This window comes from Ailuropoda melanoleuca, chromosome 1, assembly GCF_002007445.2.
Source record: "Ailuropoda melanoleuca isolate Jingjing chromosome 1, ASM200744v2, whole genome shotgun sequence".
Classification (NCBI taxonomy): Eukaryota; Metazoa; Chordata; class Mammalia; order Carnivora; family Ursidae; genus Ailuropoda; species Ailuropoda melanoleuca.
Window position 1 is genome coordinate 91985675 of NC_048218.1, and position 23592 is coordinate 92009266.

Below are 23592 nucleotides of genomic sequence, written 5' to 3' on the forward strand. Positions count from 1 at the left end.
TGAATTGCATCTCCCCAGAGTTCATGTGTGGAAGCCCCTAAACCCCACGTGACTGTGTTAGAAATTTTGCTATTATAAGTAAACCTGCATTGGATATTCTGTTTTGTATACATATCTAGTTATTTGTTTTTAAAAAATTTCTTAAGAGTACACTTATTGTGTCAGTAGTGAGATTGTTTTTTAAGTCAAGAACCTTAAAAATGTTTACTTTCCCCTAAAAATGTCTAAATCAGATCAATCACATATCAAATGAACCCATTTAAGTTTTTTCTGAGAGATTACTTGCTTAATAACCAGTCATTCTCAGTGGTCTATTGCTAATGTCCTCATTCTCTTACCTATTTTAGGGGGTACTTTAATCAAGGATTTTTAAAAATATAATTTCTGATGATTGAGTTTAGAAGTCTATTCCAAAACTTGATACCACCTTAAAGTAAAACTGTAGCCTGAAATTTGTATGGTCATGAGCAGCTTTAGTTCATTCTTGTAAAATATTCCAATAGTACAGAAAAAGTGAGAAAGTGGTAAGTCCCCTTCAGCCTTCTTTCAGTCCTCTTCAGTCCTTCTGACTCCTCAGTTTGCTGGATATCCCTCCATATGTTTACCTATGTGTTATGGACATATATAGCATAAAGAAATATATGTATATGTAACACACTTTTTTTTTTTATACACTGGGAACACAGTATTCTGCATTTCGTTTTTTACACCAAGCAGTGTTGAGATCTTTCTGTATTAGCACACAAAGCTCAATCTCACTTACTCAGGCTGTTGCATGGTGTTTCACGGTATGGATGCACTTTATTTTATGTAACCATCTCTGTTGCTGAACAGTTTTTTTCCAGCATTTTAATTGCTTCAGCATTGCAACTTTTTTAAGATGTCAAAATCTGAAAGCAAATGGGAAGTTATGAGGTTTCTTGTTTGTTTTGCTGGTGTGTGTGTGTGTGTGTGTGTGTGTTTAAAGATTTTATTTATTTGTCAGAGAGAGGGAGGGAGGGAGAGGGAGAGCACAGCAGAGGGAGGAGTTGGCAGAGGGAGAAGCGGCTCCCCACTGAGCAGGGAGCCCTGTATTGGACTTGATCCCATCCTGGGATCATGACCTGAGCTGAAGGCAGACCCTCAACTGACTGTGCCACCCAGGCGTCCCTGCTATTGTGTTTATAGCTTGTATTGCAAATAGTAGAAATAATGGTTTTCTGTAATAAATAGGATTCATATTTTGTTTCATATTATTATTAAAAGAATACAGTCTTTTAAAGGAAATCCTTCATGGGTAGATATTACTATTTGAAATTTTAATATAGCATTTTACACTTCTAGATACTTGAATTACTCATATATAAATCCCCACTGAATAATGAAGCAAGAAAATATATACACTGCTTTGAAGTGGTAAAAGCAAACAATGTACTGAAGTAATAAACATTAGGAAAAAAGAAGGGAAGTAGTATTTCCTGTCTGATTCTAAAGTTAATACCTACACAGAAAAGACACAAAAAAGGTAAAAGAAAGCACACATCATCCCAAATTTTACCCCTAGTAGGCATTATTCACCTTTACATTTTGGTGATTATTCTTCCAGAGTGGTGTGTGTATGCCTATATATCAAATTTAATCGTACACAGCTTTATGAGTGTGCATTATTGTGTGTATATACAATGCATTTGTTTTCTCTCAACATATTTTTCACGTGTGATATGTATGTATACATGAATACATTTTTATGTAATTATATAAACGGGATTTTACTGTGTATGTTATTCTGTAGTTTTTTCATTCAGCAGTGGGTTATAAAGATATTTTCATGTCATTGAATAATATAGGTATACATTATCCTTTTAATGTCTGTGTACTATGTTTCTATAGATATACCTGATTGCTTCTGATCAAATGGCAGCAGTGGTTCTCAAATGGGCTTTGGTTCTAGGGAGTACTCTGGGCCAGAAATCCTATGTAACCTCGTTTTGGAGGGACACCAAGATGTGGTTGTGAGTTAAATGGCTTTTCTTTGTAGACGTGGTTTTCTCTGGTGACACTTGGAATTAGTACTTCCAACTGGGGAGAGAGCTTCCAGTAATAAGGGCACAAGGAGTGAGTTCCTTTATGGAGTCTGGGGCTTGAGGTATGAAGTGACAGGATTGGCCAAGGCTTTAAAGTGAAAAGGAATTAGGAATGGTGGGATGGAAATCACAGAGAATGTAACGCAAACAGTTAAGGCCTCCGATGCAGGTCAGCAGAGCAAAGCAGAAAGTAGAGGAGAGCCTTATCAGTTGTGGAAAAGAAGGGAAGTTTTTTTTTAGTTAGGCCAGTTGTGGAGATGGACTTCTTGCAGAAATGTAATTGCCCTCCTTCACAGGTTGGGCGTTTGTTAGTAGACACTACCTGAAATGTTACTTGCTATATGGAACTCAAAAATAAACATGATATTGGTTTTTTGATCTCATAACTTAGAGAAAATGGAATGCAGGTGGTTAGGAAGTTACTATTTCGTTTTCTTACTTCCTTTTTTTCTTTTTTAAGAAAAAGAAAAGCATTCTGTTTGTACTCTGTGTTCTGCTTCCTTAAAGAGCGCTCTCTCAGGCATTTTAGCTACCAACCAGTCATTTTTTAAAAAGACTTTTATTGTGTTTCTGTTTAAACACTATGTGATCTGTCCTTACTACAGTTCCTTCCTTCTTTCCCTCCTTCCCTCCCTTCCTCTCTTCCTTCCACTGACTGAAAAAAAGTGCCATGGCACTATTATTGCAGTGACCCAAATTCACAAGCTATCAGGGTGTAGGGAACCACTCTGAATGCCAAAATACATGAGTCAGGAAACCTGGGTCCAGTTTTATCCTTCTAAGTGATTTAATCTTTGTGGCAAGGCTTTATACAAAATGTCCATTTGTAGAGGTGTAGGAAAATAGTAAGTTTTTTTGGAGGGGCTTACTGATAATTTATTATTGTAGCACATCAAAAATAGGGTTGAACTAATATCACCACAGTGTCTCTTCATTTTTACTCTGCTTTGTTAGAGACTACACCAAAATGGGTTTTTTTTTTTTAATGGACACTCACACTCTGTATGATGAGCTTATATATTACATTAAAACTATGAAGTATGCCTTAAAATAACATGGCATTCGTTAACTTAAACATTGACTGTAAGTACTTTTGTAGATATTGGGTATATGAAGATGAATAGTTCATGATCCCTACCCTTACAGAAATTATTGTTTAGAAGGGTGAGATAGAAGTATATGGATGATAACAAGAAAAAAGGAAGGGAAATATTTCGTTCTGGGGGATGTAGGGATGCCTGAAAAAGCTTATTAGAGCAGGTGATTTTTGGGAGAGGGTTGTTCACTACATAGGTACAGATGGGGTGGGACATGGGGCTAGGGGGATGCTCAGACCAATCCAGAGCATTGTTACTAGGACCACAGAGGCCTGGGACGTTATGCTATTGCAAATAGCTTCATAGAGCTAATGTGGAGGGTGTATATGGAGGAGTGGGAGGAGATGATGCTAGAGGGCTAGTCAGGGGAGGTCAAATGTTATCCAGATTTTAAAACGGTTAATTAATTAAATCAGGGAAAGATTATCTGGCAAGTAGGAGGAAACAAGATTTCAGGCAGGGAGGTCAGTTTGCAGGTGTTAAAGTAATCTAGCTGGAAGTGCCATAGGCCCAGACTCTCAAACTAAGTGAGTAAAATGAAAATGAAGAAAATCAAGGTGTATAAACAGTACGATGTGACTGATTTTGTATGTGTGGTAAAGGAGAAGGAAGAATCAGGATGACTTCCAGATAATCTGTTTTGTAGGATTTTAGGAGATGCCAGTGACTATTCGAGGAGAAGCTGGTTTAAGAAGGAATAATAATGAGTTTGGTGTTTGAACATATTGAATATGAGTTGTTAAGAGATATCCAGGAAGATGTGTTCTGTAGGTATGTGGATCTGGAGCTCAGAATGAGTTTATAATTAAGGATTCAGAGTCATCAGGTTTGAGTATTTTGAAACTGTGGGAGAATGGATGTGATAATCTGGGAGTTCAAGAAGAAAAGTGTGGGGTTGAACATTTTGGGGGTGGGCCTGAAAGAAGAGCTGGTAAAGAAGGTTGAGAGGGAATGGTCTTAAAAAGATCTATTGAATTTGTCAGATGGAAGGCGTTGGTGCTTGTTGCTAATGTGACTCTAGTGGTGGTGTGCTAGGAGTAAAAACCGTACTGCGGAATAATTATATGTATTCATTGCCTTTATGTACTGAATTATAGATTTAAGTACGATGTATTTTATTAAAATTAAAAATACTTATACAGATAAGTTTAGAGAATTAGCTAACCAACTCTTGTGTACTCCCTATACAGTTGTTTTCAGTTTAAAAAAACTTTTTAATTTTTTAAATAATTATAGACTTACAGGAAGTTACGCAAAACCAGCACAGAGAGGTCCTCCAGTATAGCCTTCACTTAGCTTCCTCCAGGCACTTGTACAGTTTAACAAATGTCCTGGACTGTTTAAATGCTGATGTTTTGGGATGGGTTATGAAATTGCAGATAGTGTAGATTTGGATATTGTACTCCCCCCTCCACATGGCGCAAGCCTGGCATTTTGATTCTCATAGGAGCCTTTCTCCTTCCACTGGGGGCAAGGCAGATGGCAGGCTTCCTTGCTGGTTCTTAGGGCATGAGTGGAGCTTTCCTGCTCCGTTTCTCACATACTGAGCACCCCTTTTGAAGATCTTGGCTCAAAATAGGGGTTTTACCTCCAACTGTTGCCTGAAATAGGCTCAAAATCAGGTCTTCTATCTCTAGACCAGTGTCCCCTCTCTGCCTTGGTGCTTGGTGTCAAGCTAGAATTTCTTCCTTTCTGGAACCTGAGAATTTCCCTCCCCCCTCCCCTTTTATGAGTTCAGTTGTGTTCTAGTCATTCATGTTGATTTGTCATTTCAGTGAGTATATTTGGGCACATGGATGTATTAGTCCAGGCTACCTTTTTGCTTGAATCAAAAGTCTAATAAACTATTTATAATTTCTTACTGAATACTTTGTCCACAAAAAGTACTTGTGGTCAGGTTATATTACTCATTAAAATATTTATTTTTAAAATGGACAACACATAAAAATGAAGAAAAAAACCAAATAGAAGAATGAAACACACATACAAAAAAAGAAGGAAAAAAAGGATAATATGTGTGTGTGGTGTGGTGTGAAATTTGCCTCAACCAGTTTGCCTTCATAGATAAGAACCATTTATGAGATTCTCATGTAGCCTAGAGATAGACTCTGAACTGGTTTTCTTTTTTCTAACAGCAGTTTTAACTGTAAAGTAGTGCTTATAATTTAATTTTGTAACCAGATTTCAGGATTTTTCCATCTATTTGACAAGTAGCAATTGTATTTTCTTCTTTGAGAGCTTTTGAGTGAGAACGTTATACTAATTATATGTTACATGTATGTTTATATATATGTGAATGGATTATCTGTGTTTTAATTTTTGTTCACTTGAGAAACTCCTCAAAATGTGACAGAATCTGACAAAATAGTATAAACTGTTGATTCAGATTTTTTAAGTTAGTATGTGGAATATTAAAATAGTGGAACATTAATTTTGGGAGGTAGTGAAAATGATATTTTAAGATAGTGGAATCTTACTGAATGAAACACCTTGAGGATATCCTTAAAAATTATCCTAATTATTAATCAGTACATACTTTTATTTGCATATGTGCAAATAATTGCCCAAAGAAGTGAGGGAGGCTCTGTCAGAGATGAAGCCCTCTCTTTTAGGTTCCTTAGCCATAGTTTATACCATTGATTGCCTAACTGCAGCGTGGTGAAATTCACTGGCATGGAAGCAAGAAATGGAAGCCTATGACCTATATGTTTTCTTCCTTAGATCAACCTCTCCACTTCTCCTACACCTGCACAGTTAATAAGCCGTTCCCAGGCTTCCAGTTCTACCAGCGGCAGTATTACCCAACAGACTATGTTACTAGGGAGTACCTCCCCTACCCTAACGGCAAGCCAAGCTCAAATGTATCTCCGAGCTCAAATGGTAAGATATGAGCTACCAAATTTTTTCAGTGTTTAAGGACTTGAGAGAGATCGAAATGTTTCTTGATTTGATGCAATAAGAGGCATTTTTAATATTTAAAAAATGTTTAACAAATTTTTTATGTATGTGTGCTTAGCTCTTATACATTTATGTCATGAAAAATTCTGCTTTTAATTGGTAGGCCTTCTTGGTGTATCAAATAGTAGCAACATTGGGAAGCTAACAGATTCTGTACCATGGAGTGACTATTTTTTTAATAACAAAATTTATGGATTTCAGACCTTTTTCACATCTTAATGTCTCTGAAAGTTGAGATGCATTTATAATTGATGATATCTTACAGTTATAATTAATATTTTCAGTGAGATATATACATATCAAGTCATTGTATATCTTTGACATCTTTAATTTGATGAAATAGTTAGCAGTGTTAAAAAGTTGGTGGTTAAGTATAAGTTAGAATTTATACCGTGGGATCTTCTTAAATCTGGATTTGAGTTCCTGGTAATTTACCAAATGATTTTTAGCTTTGGTTATTCCCATCTCAAAATTAGCAAGGTATTTGTGTTCTTATGTTCACTTTGATCTTTTGTTAATACAGGAATGTTAATTTGGCTGTTCTATATTTGAGTACCTCCTGATTTCCTATTTTAACTGTTGAGCTTCTTTAAGGAATTGGTTGGCATTTACTTTATTTGATGTCTTTACAGGTAGCTAGACACGAGCTTTGGTCTAGTATATATTTACGTATATTCTTTTTTGTCCAATGAACTGCGAATATGTATCAGGATCCCCAGTTCTCCACTAAAATTATAAAGAAAGTTTTCCATCATATTTCTAACAGGAAACAGTGACATGACCCACCTTTTATTTACAGATTATTCTGAATCTTTTGAAATGACCACTTTTGACCTCTATAAGACTTGCAGTTTCGTTTGGTTCAAGCTAAGTAGAACAAACATCTTCTCTTTATTTTTAGTGCTTTCAGCTGTTTGTTCTGGCAGTTACCTTCTTGTGAAAGTTATACTTTGTTGTTTAATTCACTTAAATTTACTATTATAAAGAACTGAAATTTAAAAGATCCTTTAGTCAGTACTTTTAATTTCAACAGGAACGGTTCAAGGAACTGAATAACTCCTAATGCAGTTTTGAAAGAGTATTTACACATTGTTGGAAATGACTGTCATAATTTACTAAATTGGATTGGATAATCTCTGAGTGGATTGTAGTGCCTTTTTAAAATAATGGCATTCTGTTTCAGTATTAAAAAATAACATTTGAAGAGATGGTGATAAGTAAATAAATCGAGTATGTCTTTTCTTCCTTCTTTATTTGATGTGAAGCTTTTTTGCAGGCAGTTTTGTTGCATTTTGACATGTTGTGGCATTTACATTTGGAATGAGTATTTCTTTATGAATAGTTTTAAAATCAAGAGCAACCTAGGTTTGTACTATGGATCCCATGTAGCTGAGTGAAATAGTGTAGTATGGAGCATAGTTTTCTTTTGTGATAAAGAAGACTGAAAAGACTTTTGTGTTTCTTTTCAGGTTTCTCACTGAAATTTGTATTCAAGAGTAGTGACTATGGTTGTCTATTAAAAATAACTTCCATTTTAGGAATCCTGCCATAGTAGTTTTGAGCTGGGAAAAGTTTGAGTGTAATAATAATAGCTTATTTGGGGCAAAATTTGGTATGAGGATTAATTGGTAATTATGAGGATTAATTGGTAATTCACATTATCAAAATACATTTTCTTTTTTGAGCACTGATTTATTCTTCTACTCATCAGAATCATGAGCTGTTTCAAAATGTTTATGCTTTTTTTTTTTTTTTTGAGTTCTCTATTAGAAACTTCTCTTTGTCACGTAAAACCTTTTGCTTAGGAGACAGTCCTAAACTGCATTGTCTTTCTGTCACAAATTTCAGTCTCTCTTGCCTGCTATACATTGTGTGTGGGACACGTTCTTTTGTCTTAGGGTATTTTTTTGGTTTTTCTGTCTGTACAGCTGATTTTCACACCCGCTACCACTGTGGCTGCTGTACAGTCTGACATTCCTGTTGTCTCGTCGTCATCGTCATCTTCCTGTCAGTCTGCAGCTACTCAGGTGAGCTTGTCTGCTTCATAATGTGGTACTTGAGGTCTGGATCTTCAGGTTAAAGATAAACATACATTGTGTTTAAGTTACTGATAATTTCAGTGCTCTTTGTCCTACATTTCGGATTGGAATTTAATGAAATTCCGTGAGAACTTCAAGAAAGTTTTTTGGCTATCTAGAAATTACATGTCCATTAAGCACAGATGTTTAGGTTATTTGACATTAGTGAAAGTTAATGAGTTTTTGCTATAACATTGTATGTTTAGTTTTATTATAAAGCAGGCATATTTTTCTTACTTTGTGAGTTGTATTCTTTTGTATAGATTCCTTTGCAAGCACTTGTGTAATAACTAAGTCAAGATAGATTTTAAATTTAAAAATGAATTGGGGAAATTTTTAACTTTGAAAATGGAGTAGAGTATTATTTTGTTTGGTACTATGAAAGAAACAAACCTTAATTTTCTCCTCACACCATTCACAAAAATGAGGTAGAAGTAGAATATAGATTTAAAGGTAAAAGCCTAAACTATAAAACCTCTAGAAGAAAACATAAGGATTATCTTTAGAACTCTAGGGTAGGCAAAGCTTTCTGATGAGATTGGGTGCGTTCAGGGTGGTATGGCCATACATAGACTAGGCAAAGCTTTCTTAGGACACGAAAAGCACTAACCATAAAAGAAAATAATAACAAATCAGAATTTATCAAAATTAAAATCTTCTTCAAAAGACATTGTTACAAAAGTGAAGAGGCAAGCCACAGACTGAGGGGGAAAATATTCATAATACATGTATCTGACAAAAGACTTGTATCCAGAATATACAAAGTAATGCTTACAACTCAGTAAGATCATGAGCAATTGACTTAAAAATGGGCCAAAGATTTAACATTTCACAAAGGAAGATACACAAAAGGCCAATAAGCTCATGAAAACATGTTCAACATCATTAATCCTTGCAGAAATTAAAATCAAAACCACAATGAGTATCACTGCACACTCACTAACGTGGCTGAAATGAAGGAGACTCATAACCACATGTTGGTGAGAACTTGGAGCAACCATAATTTCATACTATTGCTGGTGAGAATGTGAAATGGTACAACAGCTTTGGGAAACAGTTTGTCAGTTCTTTATAAAGTTAAACATATACTTAACATGTGACCTAGCAAATCTGCTTATAGTTGTTTACTCTGAGAGGTTTGGAACTGTATATCCATAAAGACATGTAAATGAATACTTGTAGCAGCTCTATTCAGAATAGCCCCAGACTCGAAACAACCAATGTCTTTTAACAGGTGAATGGATAAACAAATTGTGGAATATTACTCAGGAATAAAAAAGGACACTCTCCTGATGCATCTCAGAAACATTGTAATAGCAAAAGAAGGCAGATATCAGAGAGTACCTACCCTGTGATTTTTTAAAAAATATTTATTTACTTGAGAGAGAGAGAGCAAGTGAGTGAGTGCACAGGTGGAAGGGGGAGAGGGAGAGAGAATCCCAGGCAGACTCCAGGTTGAGCATGGAGCCTGCAGTGGGGGTGGATCTCATAATGCTGAGATTACAACCTGAGCCGTAACCAAGAGTCAGGCACTCAACTGACTGCACCACCCATGAGCCCCTCCTGTGATTCTTTTTATATGAAATTCCAGAACAGGCACACCTAATTTATAGTGAAAAAAATTGGATTGGTGGTACCTGGATTAGAAGGTGGGAGAGATTGACTGGGGACGGGCATGGGTGATGGAAATGTTCCATATTTTCATAAGGTGGTGGTAACATGGTGTTTACATATATCAAAACTCATCGAAGTGGTTCATTCATCTTACTGTATGTAAGTTACACCTCAGTAAAGTTGATTAAAGTGAATTAAATACATTTTATTTTTTTAAATTAATTTTATTAATTTTATTTTATTTCATTTTTCTTCGAGTAATCTCTGCACCCAGGACTCCAACTCACAACCCTGAGATCAAGAGTTTCATGCTCTACTGACTGAGCCCGCCAGGCACCCTGAATAAATTTTAAATTAAAACAATTGAGCAGAAGGGGCACCTGGGTGGTGCAGTCAGTTGAGGATCTGACTCTTAGTTTCAGTTCAGGTCGTGATCTTGGTCTCATGGGATTGAGCCCTGCTTGGGAATCTGTGCTCAGCACAGAGTCTGCTTGAGATTCTCTCTCTCTCTCCCCCACTGTCTTACACACACACACACACACACTCTCTCAAATAAACATACCTTTAAAAAAAAACCCAATCGAGTAGGATATTACTTTGTATGATAGTGTTTTGGTATTTTTTCCATAGCTAATGTTTTAGACTACATATGGCAGAAATAGGTAAAACTTAGAGTCATCCTTGGCTTCTTATTTTTAATTTAAAATCAATTTTTTGGTATAAGGTAAAAAGTGAGAGAGTAGTAATATTCTTTGGTACTTTTCCTAGAACCTCTTTATTATTTTATTTAATAATAAAGGCCAGTTTTCGTATATCAGCATATAAAGATGGTGATCAGTTAAACTGAGGTTTCTCCTAATGTGCTCTGTGACCATCCACAATTCCTTAACTTTTTTGTTTTTTAGTTTCCGTATTTACAAAAGTTTCCATATTTACAAAGTGAGACCTTTTTACCTTTAAGGTTCTTTGAGGTCTAAATCTTTTTGATATCTCTTTGTGGAGTGATTTGTTGAGGTTATGATCTTCCTGTTTTCTTTTGGTTTTATAAAACCTAATAAAGATAGACCATTACCAACCTTCAAAACATGTTAAATTTTATTTTTTATTTATTCTTGACTTTGTTCCAACTAAGATTTTAATTGATTTACAAGATGCATACAATAAAACAAGATAAAATAAATTGAAAACATGCATGAAAAAAGCAGAAATAAAAATAGAAAAGTGTCGTAGAGTTAGGAGTGAGGTTCCTTTTCAGATTACATTCATGAGGTCCTCCATGGATTTAATTTCAGCTCCCACTTCAATTATTTATTAGTTGTATGACTTTAGCCAAGTTATCAAACATTTTTGTCATATATATGTATATAGTCATACATACTTGTAAGTTAGAGAATGAATAATAGATGTGTTTAGTGTCTAGAACATTATGGGTACTCAGTCCTTTTTTGCAAAGGGAGGAATTGAAAGACTTGGTTTGAAATTCTGACTTCAGCAACAACTGCCAGCTATGTCGCTTGCCAGTTGATTGATTTTGGACAAGGTCGTAGTGTAGCATACTGTTAAAAATTTGAACTCTAGAGCTAGACTCTCCTGGTTAAGTACATGCTCTGCCACTTTTTCGTTGTAATTGTTGATCTCTCCCCTCAGTTTCAACAATATAAAATAAATATTTATGAAATACTTCATTGGGTTGTAGTGAGGATTAAATATATTAATAATTGCAAAATAAGGGGCGCTTGGGTGGCATAGTCAGTTAAGCGTCCGATTGTTGGTTTCAACTCAGGTGGTGATTGATCTTAGGGGTCCTGAGATGGAGCCCTGTGTTGGGCTCCACACTCAGCGGGGAGTCTGCTTGAGATTATCTCTCCCTCTGCTCTTCCCATCGCACTCTTTGATGCACGTTCTCTCTCTCTCTGAAATAAACGAATACATCCTTAAAAAATAATTGAAAAATAGAACAATATCTAATACTTAGCACTTACTAGATGTTAGTTCTTTTTGTTACCTATGTTTTTCTTTTTTTAAAGTAATCTCTACACCCAGTGTAGGGCTTGAACGCATGACCCTGAGATCAAGAGTCCGCATGCTCTAGCAACTGAGCCAGCCAGGTGCCCTGAGCCTCAGTTTCTTTTTCTTTTTTTTCTTCTTTTTTTTGGACATTTTAAAGCTTCTATTAAAGTATAATATACATACAGAACATATCTTAAATGTTCAACAATTCCTACCAGAATAAGCTTATGTCCCAAGCACCCAGATCAAGAGGGAGAACCTTACTAGGACCCAAAGAACCCTCCCTGATGGCCCGTTTTGGCCCTGCCATTACTGCCCCTCAAGGATCACGCTATCCTGACCTATGTTAGTTTTGCCTGTTTTTTAAACTGTGTTCAAATGAAATTATGTTGGATGTAATTTCTTGAGCCTCAGTTTCTTCACTGTGAACTAGAATAGCTCAGAGTTGTGAAAAGGAATAAATGAGACAATACTCAAAGTATTTAGCATAGTGCCTGGCACATATCACAAGCCACTAATCACTGTTTTTGTTATATATTGTCTAAAGATAAGTCATGAATTTAGTTCTTAGCTTTCAAGTAGCTAATAGTGAAGAGAGAAAGACAGCCATTTAAATGATTCACAGTTTCCAAGGTAAAATAAAGCAGTTGTGAGAAAAATAACGTGCTCTCTAGAGAGTGCTCTAGAGTCTGTCTTGTGGGTTCTCATGGAGAAGACATCCTAGAGTGTCTTTAGTAGTACCTTTAATGTGAGCAGGGTCGAAGTAATTTATAAAAGTGGCTCTTTGGGGTCCAGTTTGATGTGATATAGGTATATAGCTCTGTGATAATCTGGCTTAATTCAAGGATAGACTTTGAGAAATTAAAGGGTTGGATTGACCTTTAGGAATTTATCTACAAATGATTTTTCTTTGCTGTGCTTTTGAAATGGCAGTAAATGAAGCTGGTAGTGGTAGGGGATGCTACTACCTTGCATATTCTAGTGGTAACTTTCCTCAAATTCAGGGCTGTTAGTTTTGAAAAAATTTGTGCTCCACTTTGTTAACTTTTAAACTTACATGAAATATTTTAAAACAATGAGTTTGTAATTGAGGGATGCCAAAGTTGACACTTTATTTTAATGCTCTTTTACAGAAGTCATATAACAGTTAATTTTTCCTTAGTATTAAAATTCATTTGTAGCATACTGTCCAAAAATAAGAAATTTGGAACATCTTACCCTTATTTACTATTTTAAATGCTCTATCCCTTCTCCCCACCATGACTAAGAAAATAAAAATAAGTAAAAATATGACTTTCAGAAAGACGTAGGACTAAAAGTAACAAATCTTACGAAGGCTATCTGGGAATGCATTTAGAATTGATAAGAAAATAGCCCTTTGGATTTAAAAGGTAGAAACTCAGCTTTACAGCTGGCAGTGTGACATTAAATTTTAGTTTCCTGATCTGCAAAAAAGGGATGCTACACAGTAATTCACACAGTATTTGTTAGAACCAAATTAAATAATAGATGTGAGAGTATTTGAGTAATCCATTATAAAAATGTAATGTGTAAAATTAGCAGAAATAAGTCATGTGCAACCTAGACTTTTTCAAAAGTTAGAATGTTTCCATAATTTGATCTTAGGAAAAGTTCAGATGAAATGAAAGTTGGACATTAGAGAACTATTCTGTATCTGGAAAGGGTGGGTTCTTCTGAAAAGGGAAGGTCTGTCAAGGACATCTGAATATGTGATCTCTCTACTAACAGCTAAATTAGCTCTAACATACTTTAGGAGTATGGTTGACATGTTTGAAATTTGTTATAAATATGTAAGCCAAGATGACCATAGTTATTATAGCCATGTTCCAAAATTTATTCATATAAGTAATGTATATAAAATATATAATAAGCACACACATACATTTTCTTTCAGAATTTCAGAGAACAAAATTAGAAGAAAAAGTATATTATTCTATAGAAATGAACTGCTGCAGGTTTAAGGTTCATTGTGTGAAATCCTCATTTACTGTGAATATGCTTTTTATTTGAAAGAAAGTTTTCAAGTTTTTCAGATTATAATTTAGCCTTTGGATATCATTATGATTTGGTTCCCTTTATAGATCATTTATGGCAGATGTTAAATTTTATGCTATTTTCCCCTTGCTTCCTGAAAGATTTTAATGTGCCTCCACTAGATATTTGTTGAGATTTTTTTGGTTAAGTATGAACAGATTTTACCGCTTGCCTAAAAAAACCATGAGTAGAACTAAACACTTAGCAAAAAAAAAAAAAGTCAGTTAATATATATTCTAAAATCAGATATAGGAGAATATCTCAGACTAGTGGAGTTTATGTTATGTCTGTAGCACTCAACTGTGGGAAGTACAAAAATGAATGTCAGAGATGAGAGCCTGCCAGTGAGTGTCTCAGCATTTCATAGACACATTAGTAATTCTAAAATAAGCTAGACATTTGTCAGTGCTGTAGGCCAGTATGATCCAAATTCTGTGGGAAAGGCATTGTAGCGGGGAAGAGAAATTATTTCTAACCAGGGGAGAGGTTTCTTTGGGGAGAGTGGGATTTTTACTGGGCCTTGAAAGGATTGGCTTTAGGAGACAGCTATGAGGAAGAATGACATTTTAGGCGAGAGAAACTTGAGCAAGGGCTCTAAATGGAGGAAGTACAAGGTGTGTTTGGAGAAGAGTGAGCAGAACAGTTTTGTTAGAATGTGAGTATTGTGGATTGAAGTAGTGGAAGATGGGGCTTGAAGTGGTTTGGGGCTAGACTGTGGAGGACTTTGAGTGGCAAGCTGAGAAACCTGGATTTTAGCACATTTTCTTTTTGTATTAAATTTCAGCAATACAACAATTATTAGTCCCCTTACATTGCTATGAAATATTTGACAAAAATCCGAGAAGACCCTCATATGGTCTTAGAAAATTCTTTCAGTAGCTTAGAATAGACTGATTCAAGCCTCACCTGCTCTGAAGTGAACATTTGTTTAGCACCTGCTGTTGGCTGCCCACTGCACTTGGCACTTGGGAAGAGAAGGTTTAGCCTGTGAATATCAGTTAATGATATAGTTGTAGAGACAGAACACACATGAAACGGAAGAAAGTTCATAAAGCAGCGTATCTCATTTGCTTTGTTACTTTAGAATCTTTTGCTTCAGTTTCCTTCTCGGGTCATTGCTAGCATAAGTGTATTTAATGCATTCATTCCATATAGGTAAAAGGTTAGGCAGCTATTGGAAGGCATTTTCTGCCTTGTTATTTGGAAATGTTATAAATCTCAGGTGAGAGTCATTGGGATGATTCTGCTATCATCTGGACTGGTGGTGTGTTCAGAATAGCCCCGAGTGTAGACAGGAGCCATGATGTAAGCCATTTCGAGGCCATGCACAGTTTCTGTGCTCTAGTTCTCAAAGCCACGTGAGCATTCCATAACAACAACAGGACTTTAAAGAGGAGTTGATGGGAAATGCTTTTCATAATTAACACAATGGGTAGGTGATTTGATGAATGACTTTTCTAACTTACAAGATGAGTTTTCCCTTATAATCTCTGTAGAATGGGTAGCTTTTTTTTGGGAGTTCTCTCTTTCTGATCTTTATGAGGATGACAGTATTGTATATGCATACTCCTAACTGAGTGTAGTAACATCTCACAAAAGTATGAAGCACTTGTAACCTTAATGTTTCACACTCCTGGCCTGGAGAAGTCAGAGCAAAGTTGAAGGAATTGCTTCTTCCCTTATGCACCCTGAGCTTTTCTGCCTCTGCAGCTTTGCTCAAGTTTTCTTTTTTATCTGGAATACCCTTCTCTCTCCTTCCCTTTGGTTGTCTCTGAGCTGGTAACTTCAAAATGCAGTATGCTGCAGAGTGATTTCCTCATACTCTTAGTTCATTTGAGATACACATATATACTGTTTTCATTTTGTTCTTAATGATTCCCTTAATGTCTTCTAAAAAAATGTTTGTTTAATATTTAAGGTATGATCGCTTAGAATAACTTCCCTTTCCTTTAGGATTAATCAGTTGTTTCAAATGCTTGAAACTTGATATGTAAAAAACAATATCAATGTATTGTTGTTGTTATAATTGTAATGATTATCACATCTCAATTAATACCATCTGTTTCATCCTTATTTTTTATTGTGTGGTTCTTAGGTTCAGAATTTAACATTACGCAGCCAGAAGTTGGGTGTATTATCTAGCTCACAGAATGGTCCGCCAAAAAGCACTAGTCAAACTCAGTCATTGACAATTTGTCATAACAAAACAACAGTGACCAGTTCTAAAATCAGCCAACGAGATCCTTCTCCAGAAAGTAATAAGAAGGGAGAAAGCCCAAGTCTGGAATCACGAAGCACAGCTGTCACCCGGACATCAAGTATTCACCAGTTAATAGCACCAGGTGGGATAAACTTGTTGAAAATAGTTGCATTATTCACTTTATTAGCAGGCAGAGCAAAACAGAAGATGTCTATTACTTGAACAAGAACAATACTTTTAAAACATTTTAAAATGTGAATTTCATGAGTTTAAAAAAAAAATCAGTATTGTAACTTGAAAAAAGAGAAATCAAAGAGCCCAACAGGTAAAATAAATAATAATAATAAAATAAATTTTTTTGGTTAATTGACATTTGATTAACATCTTCATTATGTGCTGGTCTTTCATTGTATTGGTAAAACCAATAGCTTTTATTTTTTATTGATTTACCTAATTAAAAAAAATTTTAACTCCCTTATAGTTAATGTATGGTGTTATATTAGTTTCAGGTGCACAATATAGTGATTCAGCAATTCTGTATATCACTCCGTGCTTATCAAAAGAAAGGGTGGTCTTAGGGGCGCCTCGGTGGCGCAGTCGTTAAGCATCTGCCTTCAGCTCAGGGCGTGATCCCGGCGTTATGGGATCGAGCCCCCATCGGGCTCCTCCGCTATGAGCCTGCTTCTTCCTCTCCCACTCCCCCTGCTTGTGTTCCTCTCTCGCTCACTGTCTCTATCTCTGTCAAATAAATAAATAAAATCTTTAAAAAAAAAAATAAATCCTCATCACCTATTTCACCTGTTTCTTCCTCCCCCGCCTCTCCCCCACCAATCCTTTCCCCTCTGGTAACCATCTGCTTGTTCTCTATAGATAAGAGTCTGTTTTTTGGTTTGTCTCTTACTTTTTTTCCTTTGTTCATTTATTTGTTAAATTCCATACATGAGTGAAGTCATATGGTATTTATCTTTCTCTGACTGACTTATTTCACTTAGTGTTACACTCTCTAGCTCTATGTTGTTGCAAATGACAAGATTTCATTCTTTTGTATGGCTGAATAATATTTCTGTGTGTGTGTGTGTGTGTATTGCATCTTCTTTATCCATTCATCTGTTGATGGACACTTGGGCTGCTTCCATAGTTTGGCTGTTGTAAATAATGCTGCAATAAACAGTGTTGCATGTATCCTTTCAAATTAGTGTTTTTATATTCTTTGGGTAAATCCCCAGTAGTGTGATTACTGGATTGTAGGGCAGCTCTGTTTTTAATTTTTTGAGGAACCTCTACACTGTCTTCCACAGTGGCTGCACCAGTTTGCGTTCCCACCAACTGTGCCAGAGGGTTCCTTTTTCTCCGCATCCTCGTCAACACGTGTTTCTTATAAAACCTTTTAGCTAAAAAAAATAATAAGATTTGCCTATAGTTTATTTAATATGCTTTAGTGGAACAAAACTAAAAGTTCTTAAAAAAGCACTTATATTTTTTGCTTAAAGTTGTCATTAGTGAGTGGAGTTTACCACTTTCCAAAAATAATGATTTTGTATAATTATTTTTCTTACCATGTTGCTTTTTTTCCATCTCTGATTTCATCTCTGAGAGGAAGATGTCAGGCAGTCAACTAAGTCGTTTCCATTCTCATCCACCTTTGAATCCCACATGTGTTCCCTCTGCTACCCACAAGATAAGATCCTCTGCCTCATGGTTCTCATGCTGAAAATGTTGGGGCCATCCAGAATGAGTTCCTTATCACCTCTTCTGTTCATCTCACAATTACTCAGTGTTGAGCTTTCTTCACTTCTAATAAGATAAGGAGTTATTTCTTTTCTACTTTAATGTTAATACATGTTTCATTAAAAAAAAAATCCTTGATTCAGCTTCCTCAAATAAGCACCTTCCTTCTGTCTTTTTATAGCTCTATATTACTTTTTTTTTTTTTTTAAAGATTTTATTTATTTATTTGACAGAGAGAGACAGCCAGCGAGAGAGGGAACACAAGCAGGGGGAGTGGGAGAGGAAGAAGCAGGCTCCTAGTGGAGGAGCCTGATGTGGGACTCGATCCCGGAACGCTGGGATCACGTCCTGAGCCGAAGGCAGACGCTTAACAACTGCGCCACCCAGGCACCCCTCTATATTACTTTTTAAAAATTCATTTTATACTACTGAAGTCTGCTTTTTTCTCCACCTAAACCTATTTCTCTTGCATGTTTCCTTTGTGCTAATATTGCTTGCATTCTCTGTAGTACCCAATCTCTGTGACTTGGAATTGTTTGATTCCCCTAGTTAGAAATATCTCATCACCTTGAACTTGTATAGCGTTTTTATGCTTCTTTGTGGTCCTTTTTCTTTTATAGTTATTTATATACTTGCTGATCTTAGCTTTTCTACTGTATAGTAAGCTCTTTGAGAGTAGGATAATAATAATGAGCACTTACATGTCAGGTACTTTACAGTTATTAACTTCTTTAATCCTTTTTCAGTTTCACCTTTTCATCCTTTTATTTTGACAGCACTAAGTTGTGCCTTATATGTACTTACCTACAATAGGTGGATAGTAAATATTTGTTGGATTAACGGTTGATCTTTTTTCTATTAGAATTTTGGAAATTACAGTACAATTTTTTTCATTCATACTGATTGGGTATCACTGCTTGGAATTCTTAAATCTGAATCTTTAGAAAAGTGCAGTCTTTGTTGTAATGTATAAATTAATAAATCCATTCATAGTATAGTGTGATGTGAATTCTTTTTTATAAACATCTGTGTGCCTAGGTCCTGCTCTCTGTATGGCTTGATAACAGGATTTTTGTACTGTACTGTCCAGAGTATTTTCAGCCTCAAACCAGCCTCTGGCCAGCTTTGATAGGAGTCATTGTAGAGCAGTAGTGACCCACTGCACTTGATACGACTGCTCAGGACAATTTTTAGTGATTCTTATAGTTTTGATAGATTATAATGGAGGGTAGGTTAATTTCTTTCCAAGGAGAATCCTACCTTCAGATAAAGCTAGGACCTCTTGCAGGGTTAGTTCAAACAAGATCTACTTTTAGATTTTCAGTTCTCCTGCACTCCCAGTACCTGGTTCTAAGTCGACTATTACTTTTTCCCTTTTCTTTCATTGATAGTGTGATAGGATCCCTATAGTTGCCTTCCTCTGATGGCCAATATTTTAGGTAGGTATGGAGGAGACCAGTAAGCTAAAACCATCAGACTCTCAGGACAATTGGAATTCCAAATTTAGATCTCTTAAGTGTATTAACCAAACTCCAGTTTCCCATGGTGGTGTTGATTAGAAATAAAACGAAATGAAATAAAACCACAAAAACCTTTGCAGTTACCAAACTTATAAATTCACTCAAGCCTTACACTGCAGTTATTCAAAGCAGTTTGTATCTTCTGTCTAGGCAATAGCTGGATTTTTCCACTCTTAGTTTTTCTGCTTTTGTTGGTGAGAAATTAGTCTGAAGCAAAGTTTGGTGTTTTTTTTATTTTGTTTTTTTTTTTGAGATTCTTGTATTGGTAATTTATCCTATTCCTCAGTTAGAAAAATGCTTATTTATATAGGTTGCTTTCAAATATTAAAAAATCTACTGGCGTTCTGTGGTATAGATAATGGGTATGGTTATTGTTTCCTTAGATTTGTTTCTAGGGTGCTAAAATCATTTGGTTTTCTTCATTTCTTCTTGAATGTGTAGCTCTCATTTGATAGTTAATCTATTTTTAATATATAAAATAAAGGTGAATTTTAACCATATGACTGGAAATTATCATGAACTGTATTTGAGTTCAGGTTTTTATAGCAGTTTTTAGAGCTTTTATGAAATTTGTTGGAAAAAAATATACCACTTTTTGTAGACATTAATTTAATATGTAGTGAAAAACCTATGCTAGTCTGCTCAGGCTTCCATAAAGGATATCACAGACTAGGTAGCTTAAACAGTAGAATATTATTTTCTCACAGTTCTGGAGGCTGAAAAACCCAAGATCAAGGTCTGGCAGTGTTTGGTTTTTGGTGAGAGCTCTCTTCCAAGCTTGCAGATGGCTGTCTTCTTGCTGTGTCCTCAGGTGGCCTTTCATCTACGTGCCAGGAGAGAGCTTTCTGATATATCTTCTTGTAAGGTCCCCACCCTTCTGACCTCATTTAACCTTAATTACTTCCGTAGAGGCCCCATTACCAAATACAGTCACATTAGGTTTAGGGTTTCAACATGTGCATTTTGGGGGACTCAAACATTCAGTCTATAATAGGAACCCAGGCTCAGCTGGGACTATGTGTTCTTTTAGACCCAGGGCTGCCCCTCAATAGCCAGGTGATTTCAGGCAATGCACTTAACTGCCTAGTTTCCTCTCCAGTAATAAATTGGACTAATGTAGCACCCTGTCTACCTCATGGGGTTGTTGTAACTACTTAGTAAAATAATGTGTTTAATAATTTACAATAATATATAATTATTTAATAATGTATTTAATTGTAAGTAATTATATAAAGAATTCTATGTATGTGGGAGATGATGCCAATCATAAATTCTCCAAATAAAGGCCATCCTGACAATAATAAAGGGTTTATTAAAATCAGAGAAGTTAACAAACATGGTATCATTCTCCAGAGGGACTTTTCTTATACAGGAAGTATTGTTTCAGATATCCTCACAATTATTCTCTAATGTATATGCTTGTCAGTTGGGCTTAGGGACTAATACAAAACATATAGATTCACTTTGATTTCCCATCAAAGAAAAATTTAATTTAGGTGAAAGAGTATTAATTGAATACTATTGGATTATCAGCTCTAGAATATAAAAAAAGATTGCTTACTAACTAGAGCTGAGAAAGAATTTTTATTCCCATAAATATGATACCCATTGTACATCAAGAATATGGTATTTTAATTATAAATTAAAAATTGAATTAAATTGGGCTTTTGCTGTTATGCTGGCAAAACCTCTATTTCCCTATATGTAAAAGAAGAAAAATAATACCTGCCTACTCCACAGGCATTTTGTGAGCACAGAATGAGAGAAATGTGAAAGCACCTTGTGCCCTTTGGAGGAAAGACACTCTAGGATTCTAAGATTTTGTTGAATGCTCTATAATATAGAGTCTTTTTCAACACATTTATAAAGTGCTGGCATAAAATTTTCAGCCTTTGTTTGAAGTGCTAGTTTACTTATGTGAAACTTACTTTGTTAGGTGAAATTTTAGAACTAATCTCAATTTTTTTTTTTAAATAAAATTTGTGGATATTTTTTGAACCTTCTAAATGCTTCTCTTTTGAGATGTTAATCAGATGTTAATTTCCTTAAAGGATCTCCAGAATTTTAAATGATAACCAACCAAAAGCAAGAATGTAAAAAAAAAAAAAAAGTTATAAGTTTTTGTAAGGCCTTTGTCACAAATGTGGTTAACTATAAAAATAGACGCAAGATGTTATAGCTTTTATTTTAATATTCTGAGATTAAGAAAAAATTTTTGCCCCCCCTTTAGACCTATTTTAAATGCATATAGCGTTTGTATGATATTAAGCAATCTTTTCACTTTATCTTCTTGTGAGCCCCATTTTCATTTTTATTTAGAAAGGATTTCACCGGCCTCTCCCTCTGTGTAAACATACGCGCTAGTATGCAGAAGAGGCATAATAATGGGACAACTATTTACTACTCGATTTTGCTAATTCTTGTGTATATTATCCCTGTTGTGAGTGACTCCTCTGTGGAAAAAACGGATACTGTCATTTGTAGATTACTGTAGAGTTTTTTTTTTTGTTTTTGTTGGTTTTTTTTTTGGGGGGGGTGGGTCAGGGGGAGAAGTAAAACAAGACCCGATTGCCTCATTCTCTGCAAGCAAAACTAGTGCTCTCCTGAGTTTGGAATGGCCCTTGAAATTTTATTTCTTAGTTACAATGATTATTAAACAGTGCTATAGAATTCACACATGTGTTTTGCTTAGCAGAATTAACTTGTTATATAAGACATTTTCTCTTCCTGGGTCAAATAATACCAACTTTTCATCTTGGCTTAAATTTGGGAAAATAATTACATTACTGTTAGTTGGAAGACTATTTAGACATAGATTAGAAAGTTATGAGACCTTTATTTTATGAATTTTGATATTGCATTTTTATGATTTTGAAGTTGTTTTTATAGATCTTATATTTGTTCAGGGATACTCCTCTTCTCCCCAAAGAAGGAATTCAGATGGATATACTTTGTTAAAAGTTAATACAGATATTCTGGTGACCTCTAAAATTTAATAAGAATAAATCATGTGTATTTGAGGTTTATGAATCAATTGTTTTAGGCAGTTTTTCCTTTTGGAGCTTATCATAGTACAGTTTATTTCAGGAAGTCTTTATGGTTTTCCAAGGAAAAGTTGTTTGTCATTACATTTTCAGATCACTCTTATCTGGAAGACTTGTAAAAGATTTCTGGTGATTATAACTTTCTGATGTGAAAACTTTCCTCTTTTAGATTTGTTTATAAATTTCTATGCCATTTTTGGAAAAAATACTAATTGTCATTTTTTTCTCTCACAGCTTCATATCCTCCAATTCAGCCTCATCCTCTAATAAAACATCAGCAGATTCCTCTTCATTCACCACCTCCCAAGGTTTCCCATCATCAGCTGATATTACAGCAGCAGCAACAGCAAATTCAGCCAATCACACTTCAAAATCCGACTCAAGACCCACCCCCATCCCAGCACTGTATGCCACTCCAAAACCATGGCCTTCCTCCAACTCCTACTAATGCCCAATCACAGCATTGTTCACCAATTCAGAGCCATCCCCCTCCTTTAACAATGTCTCCTACCCAGTCACAGTCAGCACAGCAGTCTGTAGTGGTGTCTCCGCCACCGCCTCATTCACCAAGTCAGTCTCCTACTATAATTATCCATCCACAAGCACTTATTCAGCCACACCCTCTTGTGTCATCCGCTCTCCAGCCGGGGCCAAACCTGCAGCAGTCCACTGCTAATCAGGTGCAGCCTACAGCACAGCTGAATCTTCCATCCCATCTTCCACTTCCAGCTTCCCCTGTTGTACACATTGGCCCAGTTCAGCAGTCCGCTTTGGTGTCCCCAGGTCAGCAGATTGTGTCTCCAACATCACACCAGCAATATTCAACCCTGCAGTCCTCTCCAATCCCAATTGCAACCCCTCCGCAGATGTCGGCATCTCCTCCAGCTCAGATTCCACCACTGCCCTTGCAGTCTATGCAGTCTTTACAAGTGCAGCCTGAAATTCTATCCCAGGGCCAGGTTTTGGTGCAGAATGCTTTGGTGTCAGAAGAGGAGCTTCCTGCTGCAGAAGCTTTGGTCCAGTTGCCATTTCAGACTCTTCCTCCTCCACAGACTGTTGCGGTAAACCTACAAGTACAACCACCAGCACCTGTTGATCCACCAGTGGTAAGCCCTTGGAAGCTCTTTGACTTTCTTGCTGAACTGAGAGTAAAACGATTTTCTCCCACATTATGTTATATCACTAGATCTAAATGCCTATGAATTTAAAAAGCTTGAAATTTCCA

General features: G+C 35.8%; 2 protein-coding genes across 13 annotated transcripts in view; one reads left to right on the forward strand and one right to left on the reverse strand.

Moving 5' to 3' along the window:
* Nucleotides 1–23592, forward strand: part of PHC3 (polyhomeotic homolog 3) — a 78263-nt gene that overhangs the window by 16054 nt on the left and 38617 nt on the right. For 8 of the 12 annotated variants that reach the window (XR_857092.3, XM_011226994.3, XM_002920832.4 and 5 more), the window contains 4 exons: nt 5882–6040; nt 8047–8145; nt 15971–16217; nt 22602–23473. Coding sequence is in view for 11 of the 12 variants with exons in the window: in XM_011226994.3 (XP_011225296.1) it covers nt 5882–6040; nt 8047–8145; nt 15971–16217; nt 22602–23473 (1377 nt within the window). In the remaining variant the exon portion in view is untranslated. The remainder of the gene's footprint in view (nt 1–5881; nt 6041–8046; nt 8146–15970; nt 16218–22601; nt 23474–23592) is intronic. The other 4 variants (XM_011226995.3, XM_011226996.3, XM_034663128.1 and 1 more) reach the window with 3 other exon arrangements.
* Nucleotides 23303–23592, reverse strand: part of GPR160 (G protein-coupled receptor 160) — an 85598-nt gene continuing 85308 nt past the window's right edge. The window contains exon 5 of the mRNA XM_034663161.1: nt 23303–23434. The gene's annotated coding sequence lies outside the window, so the exon portion shown is untranslated. The remainder of the gene's footprint in view (nt 23435–23592) is intronic.